Source organism: Anser brachyrhynchus (genome assembly GCF_964034855.1).
Source record: "Anser brachyrhynchus genome assembly, chromosome: 10".
NCBI lineage: Eukaryota > Metazoa > Chordata > Aves > Anseriformes > Anatidae > Anser > Anser brachyrhynchus.
In genome coordinates, this window is record NC_137705.1 from 12050107 (window position 1) to 12064638 (window position 14532).

The following is a 14532-nucleotide window of genomic DNA, read 5'->3' on the forward strand; positions in this document are numbered from 1 at the left end:
ATTCAAATAAAAAGGCCTTTCTTTCCTCCTCCTAATTCTCTTTGTTGTGATGACAACAGAGTACAAGCCCGATAAAAATTTAATCACCTTATCTTTTTAAAGCAAATTGCATATTTGTTTACACACAATATACATAACATAAAAAAGAAAAAGCTGCTATCCAATCCCCCTCCCCCTTCTAATCGCATTAAAGGCCCTTGCCTAGAAGTTAATTTTTTTTAAAAATGTTTTATTCTTTATTCTGAAGTCCCATTGTTCAGGATTTCTGTATAAAGGCAGCCCAGGGGAAGATGAATATCGCCAAACTTAAACTCTGGACCAGCGCTGAGCAGCAGATGCCTGGGATAAGTCAGCGGTGTTGGTCCAGCTTAACTGGCTTCTATGGTGCCTACTCCACATCAAGAGTTGCAAGCAAGATGGGAGGATTACAGGCAGGCCTGTGGATCCAGCACTTTGATTTGAAGCTGCTTTGTAACGAATTGCCTTTGATTCTGTGGCAGATCTGCGAACCTGAACTTTTTCCGCATTGTGTGCATTTTTGAAAGGCTGCTGTAGGAGAGATTGTACATTGGTACTGTTTGTTGTTGTTGCTGCCTTTTCACTAGGCTGGAGAAATTTTAGTCCCTTTTGTTGAAATCAGAACATTTTTAGTTGTTTCAGAGCATAAGCATTGTTCATTTTGTTTATGTACTATTTTGTAGGTACTGAGCGAGGTACTGACAATAAATCAGTATCTTCAGTGCACTGCTGCATGGCTCTGACCTGACAACTCCCATGCCCAAGTTAAATTTAGTCCCGCCTTGATATTCTATGGGGCTCAGAATTAGGAAAGTTCCTTTACTCGGTGGTTCCTTGAACTATTTCTAGATAACATAGCTAAATTCTTTGGGACATTTTGGTGATTTTCTCCCTCTTGATTTGAGGATTTAATTAGCAAGGACCGTGACTATAGTAAAATTTGTGAAAGTGCCTTGGACAGCAGCTGTCTTAGACTCTCCAAGATTTGACTTACGTTGATGTCTGCATGTTTCTTTCCTTCTCTTGCATCCTGGAAGAGTACTTGTTAGAGGTCCAGTAACACAGATGTGCCTGGTTCCCCAGACCAGTAGTAGAAGCCATGTGATGAGAACAAACAGTGCTGGTGAGGTTGTATGTATCCAGGCTCTTGCAAGTGCAACTGATTAGAGGGCCTGATGAAAGAGGGGCTTTTGTCAAGCTGGCTATGTAAAAGTGTTATGAGAAGTCATGGTTTTATACTATTTTATACTGAGTTCTCCTGCCAGGACTCCTGCGAGGGAACACTGAGTTGTGTGTGAGTACAGAAATCCATTGTGCTGAGTAGTAAGCAGTGAAGGTCAAGTTTTGGCTCTGTATAGCCATTTAGCTGTCAATATTTATTGTGCTAATGAAATCCTGTAGGACTGTGATTCTGCAAAAGAGAGGGTGGATTTTTTTAAAAGAGAATCTGTCATAAGACCAGCTTCACTTTAGCAGAGTCCTGATACCCAGGCAACCTGCGGAGCAGCAAATGTTTGTCATTGCTAGAGATGATGATCAGTTCTAAAAATAAGCAACCATCCTCCCCTCCCGGTCCAAATAACTGTGATTTTAAGACACTATTCTCTCTTTGAGTGTTCTGAATAGTCTTGGATGTTACATGCTGATCTGCCTGTAATTTTTCTACTGTTGAATTGTAATGAGCTACAATTGTCTACGCTCCCAGGCTTCCAACTACGTTTTGTATATTTGTATTAATTTGTTGCCCTTATTAGTTCCATTTTTTTCACAATTGCTTCTGCTGTGTGCTGGGCATCTTCCATGCACTTTAGAAGGCTAGGTTATTTGTTTTGCTTCGTGGTGTTTGAAGAACATTGAAGCACATCATCAGCAGGCTTAGCACAACCAGCTCTGTCTTTGTATTCCTTCCTTCTGGGGGAGCTCTGCCTGCTGGTGTACTGAGAGAATCGAGCATAGCACTTGAGTGTGATCTCAGTGACTGCAGGCACTTTGAGTGACCATCAAGAGAAAACAGTTTATGAATAATTGCTGGTATAATAATTCAGCTGGCATAATTGCAGCTGTTAAAGCTCTGAAAACATACACATAGCCAGTGCAAAAATTATTCTGAAAATCCTTTCCTTGAGACTAATGGGACGGTGTTGGATTAGAAGACAAAGATTACCTCAGTTGCTGTCTTGTAGCTCTGTGAGTTGGTTTATTGTATTGTGAATGAGTGTAATTTGCGTAGCCAAGACCTTGTAATCACAGTGCCCTGGAGTCTCTGATCTAACCTGTGTTAGTGCTTGGCATCAGAAACAAAACTGTGTGAAGCCTACAAGCCAGAGCTGTGTTCCGGGAGTGCAAAGTATAAAGACTTCTTCAAGAGAGGTGTCCTAGAAGGGCTTAGCCAACAGATGGTTGTGGCATGCAACGTAACGGCAGCTGAGATACAGATTGGCCTCTAAGACAAGGTCAGGTTTGGTACTTTCAGCCGGTGTGTATTGCAGTATGGCCAACTAGCCAAGAAATTAAGACCTTAAGTGTCACTTCATTTCAGCGTTACTTCATTTCAGAGCTGCTATTTGGGGCTGATGGGTATGCTGGGTTAGGATATGTTTTGGAAAACCCATAGTGGAAACTGCAAATAACGTAAAGTGTGTGGGGGTTTGTGTAGACTACTTAATGAAGTGGTTACAGAGCAGTGGCACCTGACAGTGGAGAAGGGTCAGGTGCAGAAGCTGTCCTGCTACATGGCTTCAGATGATAGTGGTCCGTTTGTATCCGGTGTTGGGTTTTAATCATAACAAAAAACAGGTTAAAATGTGGTTATGTAATGTATATCTTGGAAATCGGGTAACGTATCCTGAGCAGTTTGCTGGAAATAAAGTATAAAACTAAAGGCACATGCTTAATGCAATGTGGTATGCTGAGTGCCCTCCACCTAGATGGCAAGTTTAGGACTATGGAGAGGGTGGAACAGGCAAGGCATGTGTAGGGACGTATGGTATTGATAACCATTCAGCTGCTAATAGATTTCAGGTGATACTGGAGCCTGAGCTCCACTTAGCAATATGAAAAATATCAGACTGAAAATAAAGACGCTGACTTCATGCAGAGGGTATGGCAGACTAATTAAAGAAAAAAATCTGTACCAATTGAGCCTATAAAACTCTTCCTGACCTTGAGAAAAGTCCCAGAGAGCTGTGGGAAACTCCAAACTGTCCCCTCTGAACTTTTTTGTGTTGTTGTTTAAATATAGTAACTGCTTTTTTAATTAAAAAGAAAAATTAGATGGCATTTCAAATTGTGTCCATGGTGCCTTGGGGACCTATTACAGTACAAATTACCCTACACTATTTAGTGAGGGCTTGTTTACTATTGTGTGAAGCAAGGGTTACCAGCGTAAGGATGTAGGACAAGAAGGGCCCTTCTTTGAAAGTCTGGCTCTGCACATGAAAGTGACGCCAGCAATTGGAAGCAATTTGTGGAATTGTTTGATTATATTAATTATGGCACCAGCAAACAGTGCTTGGGAAACAGTTTTGTTTTCTTGCATTCTTTCTTGATTGCTTGCAGCAAAAGCCAAGATACAAAATGTGCCTTTAAGGGCTGCCGGAGAGTGCAGTTCAAGCCATTGTGTAGAGTTGGCACTGAGCTTGAAAGGGTTGTGTCCAGCTTGACGTGAGAGCTTTCCAAATACAGCTTTGGCCCCGACTTCACCTAGGTCAGCCTCTTGAATTAAAACGGCTTCTGTCTTCCTCATCAAGGAAGATTAGCTCTTTCTCTGCTAAGTGGGAGCTCATAATGAAATCCATGTTATTTCCAGCATTACCACCTCTTGTAATAATGCCTTTCAGTCTGGAAGCCTGTATAAACTTAACAAATTGATACACAAGACTCAGTTCAGTTCACCACTGAACTGCGGCCCTCTGTGATGTGGTGCGGGGCAGCTGTTCCCCAGTTTATGGGAAAATGTTTTAGTAGTTAAGGATTTCCAACCAGAGCCTACCAAGCTGGAGCTGCAGGAGCAGCTCTGCAGGCTGGCTGTCACGGCAGCGTTTGGTCAGGGCATGCGGCAGTCTACGTCTGCTCCAAGTGGCTGTTAGACTTTTTTTTTTTCTGGTCTTTGTCATCAAACAATGAATTATGGATATTTTGAGTAGATCCCAAGTGCCATGCTGAGGCATTAGTGTAATTCTCATTTGGAAGGAAGGAGTCCACTTCCCGGTCTCCATGGAGGCTGATTGCTCTCACTGGCCAACTTCATGCTGTACTTCTGTTAATATTCACGAGCCAGGCAAGGTGATAACGGCAGATCTTGTACCAGCCAAAAGAGAAAAATGAATCTACTCTGGAGTTTGAAAATCAACAGAATATTTCTGAAGAGAGCTGACAAGAGATGTGGGAAAAGGTGGTGTGAATTCAAAATAGAATTAGTGGAGAATTGTGAAGGGATTTACATAAGTAAAGTTCATTGCCTGATCTGTGAAAGTAATTGAAGCTCAAATCCTGAGCTCCTCGGAGTGGCAGCAGCAGGAGTATCGCTTGTTTCTTGAGTGAATCTCTGGTCAACTATTACATTGAAATTGTCTAGGTAATTACATTAGGCTTGTTATCGTAGTGATGAATGCCTAGGAGTAGAGTAGATCGGCTCCAGTAGGAGCACTGCGCTTAAGTCTTTTGGCTAGAAAGGCTGGTGGGTGTTGACCCTGATGTCGGGTAGGGCATTTCTAACTGATCTCAGACTCTAGCTCAAGACCCAATTTTCATCTCTGTTTTTTCTGATGCATGATACATTAATGACAGGCAGATGGGACAGCAAGTTAGACAGGGCCAGCAGTCTATACCTGACCAGCCATCCAGTCTACTAGTTGTGATGTGGAATATCTGATGTTCTCAATACAGAATTTATGGGCAGAGTAATACAGGACTGTTGTTCTTGGAAGGCTTTAGAAAGAGAGCCTTTTGCTGATCAGCTCAAGTTTTCTTTGCTGGATGTTGGAGGAGAGAAATGACCACCTCAGTTGCAATAAAATCAAAAGTTAAAATTCTGGATATATCTTTAGCAGAGAAGCAGAATTGCTACCCAATAGCATAATATAAAGAATTCAGGCAACAGGATTTTACGTTTTCTGTTCTTTCTTGTGTTATGCTGAACTACAGGATTCTGAAGTCCTGCAGTACCAGCAAGTGCCAGTCATTGCAGTAAGCTTTATTAGAGTGCAGTCTTCCCCCTCTGACACAGCCTCCCTGCGTCGGACTGGGGTGGATGTCTCCATGTGGGCCTCTAGTCACTTCTGGTTTTCAGGTCAGCTGGGTTTTGTACTCTGTTAGCAGGAGAGTTGATGCAGGCACACACTCCTTAACTGTGTAATGAGGGTTCAGGCTCGCAGGGTTCAATTTAAGGAAATCCTGAAATTGTGAAAAACAGCTGTTACGAATAATCCATTGTGAGTAAGGATTATCCTCAAACCTTTGCCTCTTTTAAGTTTTGCTCTTTTCTTTCCTTGCCTCAGGAAGAAAGAAAAATGTCTGTCATACTAAAAGGTTACATTTACTTAGGATAAAAATTACTTCTGACATCAAATGTGCTATGTTAACTTGTTCTCTGATGTTCCATCAATTTTTAACATTTAGATGTTGACAGGTAACAAGAAATTGCAGGTTGTTGAGTCTTTTATCTGCAGTAGTCAAAGGAAGTAAATAGAACATTTAGAGAAGGGAGAACAGTTCATTTTCCCATTGAATCTCTGTTCACAAATTTCTGGATGGAATGGCAGGTTTGGAAACAGTATCAGCAGGTCAAGAATAGTCTAGGAATCTCTGAACTGTGAATGCAAAAAGGAGTATTTTCTGTTCCACTGACTGCTACTGGTGTAGCCTCAATCTTTTTTCCTAAAAGTGTGACCAGAGTTGTGAGCCTTCTCTGGGCCAACACTTTCTCAGCAAACTGCTGGCGCTTGCTGAAGTACATTTACTGGCTTTTTTCTGTTGCTGCTGATAGGATGGATTTGTAATTTTGTTCTGGAAGTCAAGTTCTCATGAACCAAGAAACTTGAAATCTTGTAATTTAATTTTCATACCGTTACAATTCTAAATGCCATAAGGAAAATCTGTAATGATCTATGCTAGCTAGTACCTTCATATTCATCAGTGCTAGCTAGCATGCTTAGCATTTTTTTCTACGTGTGTGCATATGAGAAAGGAAGCTGTTGAAGTTCAGCAAAATAAATGATTCTCCTTGGCTGTGCTGGAGAGCGTGCCCGGGACCTATATTATTACACCTGTTTTCACTGACGTGTTTATCAGTTGCTTAAAAATTACTCCCATCTCTGGCTGGGCTACAATGAGATATTTTGTTATCTGGCTTCTCATCTGCAATGTGTCTAGCATTCAGTCTTTAAAATCTTCCATTTAAATGTTTAATTATCTTCAAAGGAGACAGGACTATTCTTCAGTATTTAAGAGAAGATGATCTGGGGAAGCAGGAAATAATTTGGAGATGGGAAATCTGAAAATTGAAGTTGGAAAAGGAAAGAGTCAACTGCTGAAATGCAGAATAGCAAGTGGAATTGGGAGTCAGGGAAGAAGGAGCTGGATTTTAGGAGAAATAGCAGAGGCCACCCTTGGCAATCCTTTCAAGGAGTAGAAGCAGCAAAAGAAAAGCCAACAAAGATGACACTAATAAGGAATGACAACATTTACTGAAGAAGGATGTGAAGTAGGGAGATAATGTAAAATGTAAAGTAATATTAAACTTACATTTTTATTTCAGCTGCTACCTGTATGTAGGTGGGGGGAAAGCATAGCAATAGTCTGTCATCCTGCAGTCGGATTAGAAAAAGGAATTAGAAGAAAAGATACTGCACTGGCTTTCTTCCTCTTTCCAGCTGACGTAGTAGTCGTAAAAACAAAACACAAGCAAACCCTGCTGGTTACGGACATTTATGTGCTGTATGTGCGTGTTGTGATTTGCGTGCTGGCTGCCACTTGCCAGCAGTCTGGTATGGAGCCGATCCCCTGGGCCGGACGTGGAGACCTCAGCGGTCAGCAGGGGAATGTGTAACACCAGGCTCTGCTGAGTCCCTGCTACAGGGACCTCTGATTAAGTTTATCATAAGAAGAACATGTAGTATTGGAGAAACCTTAAAACTTGCATAGATTCTCTTATCTTCATTTAAGAGAAAAGGGGAAAAAAAAAAGTAAAATAAAAATTGTTTTCCTGTATTTAGACATGAGAACTCCACAATGTGCCATTTCCATACTAAGCTGCTGGAACGTGAATGTTTCCATGCAAACTGAACTGGACTTCTTTTATGAGTAATTGTAAAACTGCTGGACACAATGCTTTCAAATCTGAGATACTGCAAATCATTAAGAAGCTTGATTTATTTGTAAAAACTGTATGAAATGTTGCACTTATCCTGTATTTTGTGCATATGAAACTGTTCTTAGACTTGGAAAATGTTTTTTCCTGATGATGTATTGCTTTTCATTTGAGTTTGCAAATTGGTAGGTTTTATTTTTGCATTTGTTAATGGCTCAGTTTGGTTTAATCCTTGAGACTGTGATGAGACCAAGAATAAGAGCCGATATTCTTATTTGGTAATTAGTAGTAGTAATTGAAACTAGAAGAATGAAGTAGATTGAACTGTTTTACTACTAGATTTCCATATCTAATACAGGTTAGTATATACAAGTATATTTTACACAAGACCTGGGTGCTTCTTATTACAGACGTGGTTATGATGGGTGGGAATGAATTTGCTAAGCTTTCAGATCTCTTCTATGCCTCTGAGGACTGCCCATTAATAATATTAATATATAGGTATTTCTCACTGTTGTATGCAAGGCATTTCTGAGAACTTTGAAGCTAAAGTCTTTTTTAACACACGGACCTTTTCAATTTAATCCATTAGCAACTTGGAAAAATAAAGTAATTGTCCAACAGAGGAAGAAAAAAAATCTATTAACATTTGCTACAAATCCGAGTAGTACAGGCAGCACTTAATTAATGGAACAGATTTCTCACTATGTATTCAAGCTAACATAGCTATTGTTCAGGAGAGATTAGACCCTTAATGTAAGTAAGTTAAACTAGACCTCCATCTAAAAATATCCGTCATTTCAGCTATTAAAGGTCTGATGTCTTCTTTGGTGACAGATATATTTCCCTTCATTTCCTTGGTTTTGTAAAATGCAAAGCATGCATTGTGTGTAACGCGAGAAATCCGCGGAGGTAGATGAAACCCCGATTATGCCTCCCGCCTGTCTCTCCCTGCCTGGTCCTTTGTGCCGCTCCGTATCGCAGAACCTCTTCAGCCCTTAGACCTCCTGGCACCAGAGCAGAAAAACAGAAAATGCCATTTGTTAGGGTATGATGCCAGCCACCTAATCTGTTTGCAGAATGAGGGCCGTGGGATCTGATTAGGTAATTTAGATACCTTGTGAATTTAATAATACCTGGGCTGCCTTTGGCTCTCAGCCCATAATTTCACGTGTAGGAGCCATCACATTCTTCCATTTCTGTAAACTTCTTACCAGGGATGCCTTATTTGAATCCAAATAGGTGTTAACAGCTGCAGGTGAGGCATTTTTACTTCCCGTGTTTGGAAGTGGAACTGATAGGTTGGAGAAGGTGAGATTTGCTTGGTTTTAAGTGTTTTCCTCTGTACATGTGCAGTATATGCTATTTTTCTTGAAAAAGACATTTTTCAAGCACGGGGCTCTTTGTTTAGACACCTAAGAGGATATACTGAGTGTTGGGGTGTAATGTTCACATTGGGCAGTCCGAGTGCTTCTTGGCTTTACTGGAAGCTTTTGAAGCTCAGTTTTGTCAGAGGTGATTTCATCCTCGTGGCTAGGACTTCGCCCCCATACCGATGCAGCCCTGGTGTGGAGGCATCAGTGCCCGGCAGCCCTACAGCCTGCACAGGAGGATCGCACGGCAGCAGCCGCCTGCCGAGCTCCAGAGACCCGCAAGGGAAAACTGGCTGCAGTTTTAATGTCACACCTCCTCCCTTCCTCCCTCCTTTCCGTCAATTAGCATTTTTTGAAATTAGTCTCGCGAAGCCTGCTAACGTAAATAGAAGTGTTTTAGGATTTGTTTGCTTTAATTAATTTAAAGTGTGTCTTTCTGAGAGGATTTGGAGTTAAACATCTTTCTTAAACAGCAATGTGCCAGTAACAGCAACGTAGCAATAGTGATAAGACCGAGAAAGGGAAACCAAGTAGAGAGCAAAATAAAATGTTTCTTTGTCCAGAGAAGTAAATGGTCTTCCCAGGAAAGTGGAGGAAACACTGTTCAGGGACACTTACAATTAGGTTGGTCAAAACAGTAGAAAGCATACAATAGGAAATAAATCCTGCAAAGGTAGAGAGCAGGGCTGCATGAGGTCACTCTTTTTTGCTGTTTTTATTTTGGTTTCCTCACTTTTGTGTGTTGCTTTTTTTTCTAGCAGCACCCAGGATGATCTTGGAGCTTTCCAAATAGGAAATAAGTTGCTTTTCATGTAATGGTAAATTATTTTGCATAATGAAGATGGAGTGATTGTAACACTAATGATATTAATGGGATTTGTATGAAAGTGTCCAATTAAAAAAAAAAAAAAAAGGAATAGCTGCATCAAACATGACTATACCATATAATAAAACCATATAATAAGTATGTGGTCAGGCCACACCATATCATCTAGTCTGATTAATTGAACCTTACATGTGCAAAGATAGTGATTATCAGACTTCTCAGCCATCGAGGAAAAACGCTCTCAATTATTTCCACAATGAAATAATCATTGCTTTCTTGTATTCGATCTGAAAAGAGAAATCTGCTGCTGCCGTGACTGCGAAACAGGAGATCTGCAGAACTCTGTGAATTTGATTCTGCCTTAGGCTGGACTTCTGCAACCTTAGTGTGAGATGTAGTTTGTTTTGTTATGTAAGTTGTGTTGTTTTCCTCTCGTGCTCTTGCATGTCTTGGAAGAAGCAAGACCCCTCTGCCTGTGAAAGTCCCCGCGCTGCTGTGCTGCAGGGCAAGGCACGAGGGCTGCTTCAGAACCTCTGGTTATGCAATGGCAGATGGGCAGTTTCCAAGTCTTGCTTCAACACTTCCCTGGTTCCTGCCTTCCCTTCGTGTGGGGCTTGGAACAATTTGCTACTTGACACAGTGGGACAAGCAGGTGGGCTCTGGTGCCACGTCCCCGTGCAATCAGCTGAAAGTGCTCTCTGGATGTGTCTGGAACAGAGCAAATCACCTGCGCTTGTAGACCTCCTGTCTCCAGTAAATCATAAGCATCTCAATCTTTTTGTCAGGCTGTGATATGAGAATCCACAGCTGAATTTCAATATGAGGGGGGAGAAGCTGATTAAGTGTTTGAGATAAGGTTATGTGACACCGCAGGTTAAAAATACCTGAACTGAATTTGGCCAAGTGCCTGAGAACCACGTTTCAGTGTATTCAGGTGGTGCTGAATAAGCTTCCAAGGAGTTTTCTCTCTTCTGCTTTAAGAAAGCAATTCTTCAGGAGTGGTCTTTTAGGAGCTGCATCTTTCCTGTTTTATCGTATTTCTTTGGACTTTGCCATCTTGCATTTCTTCTCTAAAATGTCACCAATGTGTCGAGTCAAAATAAAATAGGAAAGTTTAAGTGAGCCGTATCCATTTACGAAGAAAAGGGCTAGTTTTTATGTCTGGACGCAAATATCTGGAGAAAAAATTCAGGTTGGTTTAGATCCCTAGAGTCATCCGTAGGTTAATTCTGATTCCCTTTAGAAGTGAGTTGTAACCTTTAGCTGTGTTTTAGCCCAAAATTAAAAAAGGGCTGTATCATTTGCTAAAACTAAGCAGTGTGTTTATGGCAAGCCTAGGAGATAGACTAAAGACATTCAAGAACCTTCTCTTTGTATAGGGCTCTATACAATTTCAGTATTTTAGCACTTGTTATTTTTCATTCATGACCTATGTTTTTATAAATACTCTCACTGATGTGAGGAAACTGGGAAACGTGTGTAAATAATAGGAAAGGTCTGCTGAGTAAAAGACCTAGACCAGGCAAGTTGGCCTGGCTTGTTTAAATTTTTGTCTGCATTTAAATACTTTAAAAGCTGTAGAAAGATACAGCTTAAGGAAGTCTGTTGCAGGGTGTGCAGTAGAATGGGTCTGGGAATGATCATGTAGGAAACTGCACTGGATTTGGGGTTTTGCTGTTGTGAACTATGTCTGAAGGCTTGTCTGTCTTTTCATGTAATTTACCGTAGTCCAGAAGTGATACAGAAATGTAACTTTCCTAATGTACCTGATGTACTTTCTTATTTCCTTTGGTTGGTTTCAGAAGTAAAGTTGCCTATTCATTTTTTCCAGACACACTGAAATGTGATGTTGAGCCGTTTTGTCATGCATGTTCTTGGTTTTTACAGATGGGCTGAAGCCAGAAACCAAGATGCTTCTCACTGCTGCCTCCAAGAAAAAATCTAAGGCAGGGAAGGGAGATGCAAACAAAGAGGATGAAAGCAGCAAGAATGATTCAGCCCAACCTGTTACCATCACTCTTCTCTTTAAAAGATACGTCTTTGACACGCAGAAGAAAATGATTCAATCCTGAGAAAGCAAAGAGGCCTCTGATCACACTGGAAAGACCAGACTCTGAATGAATTCAGGTGGAATGTGTTTCTTGCCTGAATGCATTAGACCTGTTCCTTTGTTGCAGCCTGAGCCTGGAAGCTCCTGCTGACTACGTGCCACCTTCTGAAATCTCTGCAGTCTGGTTTTATTCTGTTAGAATGTGCTTACCTTGTCATCTTTGCAGTGTGAATCTTTACGGCCTCTTGGAGAATGTCACGTGCTGAATGGGTGCATTTGGGTGTGCGTTCTGATAGTGGTGTTCTTCTGGAGAATTGTTTCATGTAATTTAAGTTTGCCACCAATATTGATTTAAATGCAGTCAAGATGTGAATTTCACGTGATCTACAAAGTGAAGCTGATTTGTTTAGGTTTATTTCCCAAGCAAAGTGTGGGACAAAAAGCACACAATATAATAGGTGAAACCTACAATGAATATTTCACATTCCTTCAGCTGTGACTATGTAAGATGCTATCTAAGAGGTGGTATGGATCTTTGTTATAAATGATTTCTATCTAGAAATGTTTTTCGTATTAAACATAATGATGCGTGTAACTGAGAGTTTTAATTGTTCTATTTGCTGTTCCAAAGTTTAAGAACCTATCTTTGGTAACATTTAATATAGCTTTTCTGAATTTCCTGCTGGTTCTGTGTTGAATCCTATTCCAGAATTGTTTTCTTTTTTTTTTTTGTAACCGAAATGCCTTTTGCGTTTGAAAGAAAAAGTTGCCTCTGGAAATAGAGGCTTTATTTCATTAAAATAATGATAGAAGATTGCAGCATAAGCCTTGTAAAATGAATATCTCCAAGATGCTTTAGAAACCATTAGTTGTTTAATGGGGATTTCATGGCTGCTTTAGTTCTTCCTCTTAATTTCATGTTCTAGGCTCATAAAAAGGAGGGCATTGGCAGTATCCCTTTTTTGTTATTTACAAAGCATAGAACACCATAACATAAAAGCTAACACTAATTCCGCAGGTATGGAAGCTGCAGTCTTGAAGAGAAATCAGGTTTGATAACATGAAAAGTGTTAGTTCCTGCCTTTTGAATAAAATATTTACTTCTACTTACTGATGTTAAATTGCAGCCTGCGACACATTCGGTGGAGCCAGCCATGGGAAATAACTTAAGTGTGTTAGTTGCACATAGAAGTAAGTGCAATAGATCACTATACTCATTTATCAAAGTGTTATTCAAATGCCCATCAATAGGTGTGAATCCATCGTGCTAACATAATCCTGTTTTTTCCCATTTTTTTGTTTCTTTTTAATTTCCAGGTAACCAAAGTGGGCACGAATGGCAAAAATATCAGCTATTGAGAAGATGTTTACAGCTGGACAGTCTTGAGACAGGGCGTCTTGTGTGTAAACTAGGTTGATGGTGTCCCTTTAAATCAGAGCAGAATTAGTGCTGTGTGGAATAATCCCAAACAGTTTCTGCTGAGTGAGTCCCAGCAAAGCTTTAACACATCCCATAAGATTATGGGGCATGCTTTCAGTGTGATCCCAGAGGAATTAGGCAGGCAACTTCAGCTGTGGCTTAATGTGACTTGTGCTGCCAGCCTTGCTGGAAAATGTATCCTTCTATAATGAAAAAAGATGCATTTCACACCTCTGTCACTTCTCCTTCCCTATTTCTCTTCTCTTCCCATACACCCCTAAAGGCAGTCTTCGGAAAGAATATTTATTATGTTATCTTTCTTTTAAGCCTTTATCAAATCCAGTTTTTTATCCTGCACTGTTACCTCTGCTTAAGATACTGCAGTGATGGAAGCTAGAGAAACAGATGACATAGAAGGAATGCCATTATTACCACACCAGGTTAGTCTAAGAATTACTGGTATAAAAAAATCTCTCATTAAATGCAAAATCAAAAGTGAATTATTAAGGATCTTACATTTTTTATCTCTATGGCTCTAATGTCCTTGCCAAATTTTAAATGGGTGACCAAATTCTGCCAACTCTGCTTAGAGTTTTGGAAAGAAAAGGGCCCTGATGCTGAAGGGTATCATGCTGTAGGATGTTGTTGGCTGCTCCACAGTTGCGAGCCTTGCACTTGCAGGTCTTGGTCTTTCTCGTTTATAAGGCATTTTTGAATAGTTCTGGAGAGGAGTCGCTATGTCCTATAAATGTAGATAGTGGTAGCTATTTTTACAAAACATTATCTGATTAATATTTTTCCTCTCCACTGCTGCCTGCCTGTAGCAGCCTCAGTGACTCAGTTGTTATGGAACTTAATCCATTTGGAAACTCTTTAGTGCTGAACTCTAACTGCTCTGCAGGCCTGTGCTTGGCTGAAAAGTCATCTGGTGTGGAGGGTCCCTCTGTTTGCCTGGGGTACTCCAAGGGAGGGAGCAACAACAGCTTCCAGAATTGTACCTCCATCCCTTTCTCATCCAGTCTCCTGTAATACCCTTTTTAATCTTTCCCCCCATTTTCTGTATCTTCTTCAGCCTAGAACATGAACTCACCATTGTTCTTCCATCCCCCCAGCCCAAGGCCTAGCTTCCTCCCCAGTGCTCCCATTTCCCACCTTTGCTTTCTGCTTGTCTGTGTTGTGGCTTTGCTCCTGCCTCTGGAGAAGGAGATGTAAATGTGGGTGCTGTCAGGGCTGCCCCAGCAGGCGTTGTGAGCCCAGCCTGGCAAGGAAGGCTCTTATACTGCAGCTTATCCTGCTCCTGTGTGGGGTGAGTAACTGTTCAGGCACTTGGGCTTGGGGCAGAGGTCTTGTGGGCAGTTACTGCTGACCCAGGAGCAGCAGGCTGTGCGGAGGCACACGTGCCGTATCTCTTGTGAGTGCCTTCACCTGCCACCATTTTCTGCCCCAGTGCTTTGTTGTCCTCTGTGTAAAGCCCCTGTTGCAAAGCCCCATCCTTTCATTTTGCTGCCCTACCAGAGATTTGTGTAAGACAGACAG

At 41.1% G+C, this 14532-nt stretch overlaps 1 protein-coding gene across 11 annotated transcripts in view; it reads left to right on the top strand.

The window, feature by feature from the left end:
- EEFSEC (eukaryotic elongation factor, selenocysteine-tRNA specific) overlaps positions 1–12271 on the top strand; it is a 163969-nt gene extending 151698 nt beyond the window's left edge. For 10 of the 11 annotated variants that reach the window (XM_080606091.1, XM_080606082.1, XM_080606086.1 and 7 more), the window contains one exon: positions 11414–12171. In XM_080606091.1, the coding sequence (XP_080462217.1) occupies positions 11414–11598 (185 nt within the window). In that variant the 3' untranslated portion in view covers positions 11599–12171. Of the gene's footprint in view, positions 1–11413 lie in introns of all 11 variants that reach the window. The other variant, XM_080606081.1, reaches the window with a different exon arrangement.
- Positions 12272–14532: the final 2261 nt, after the last annotated feature.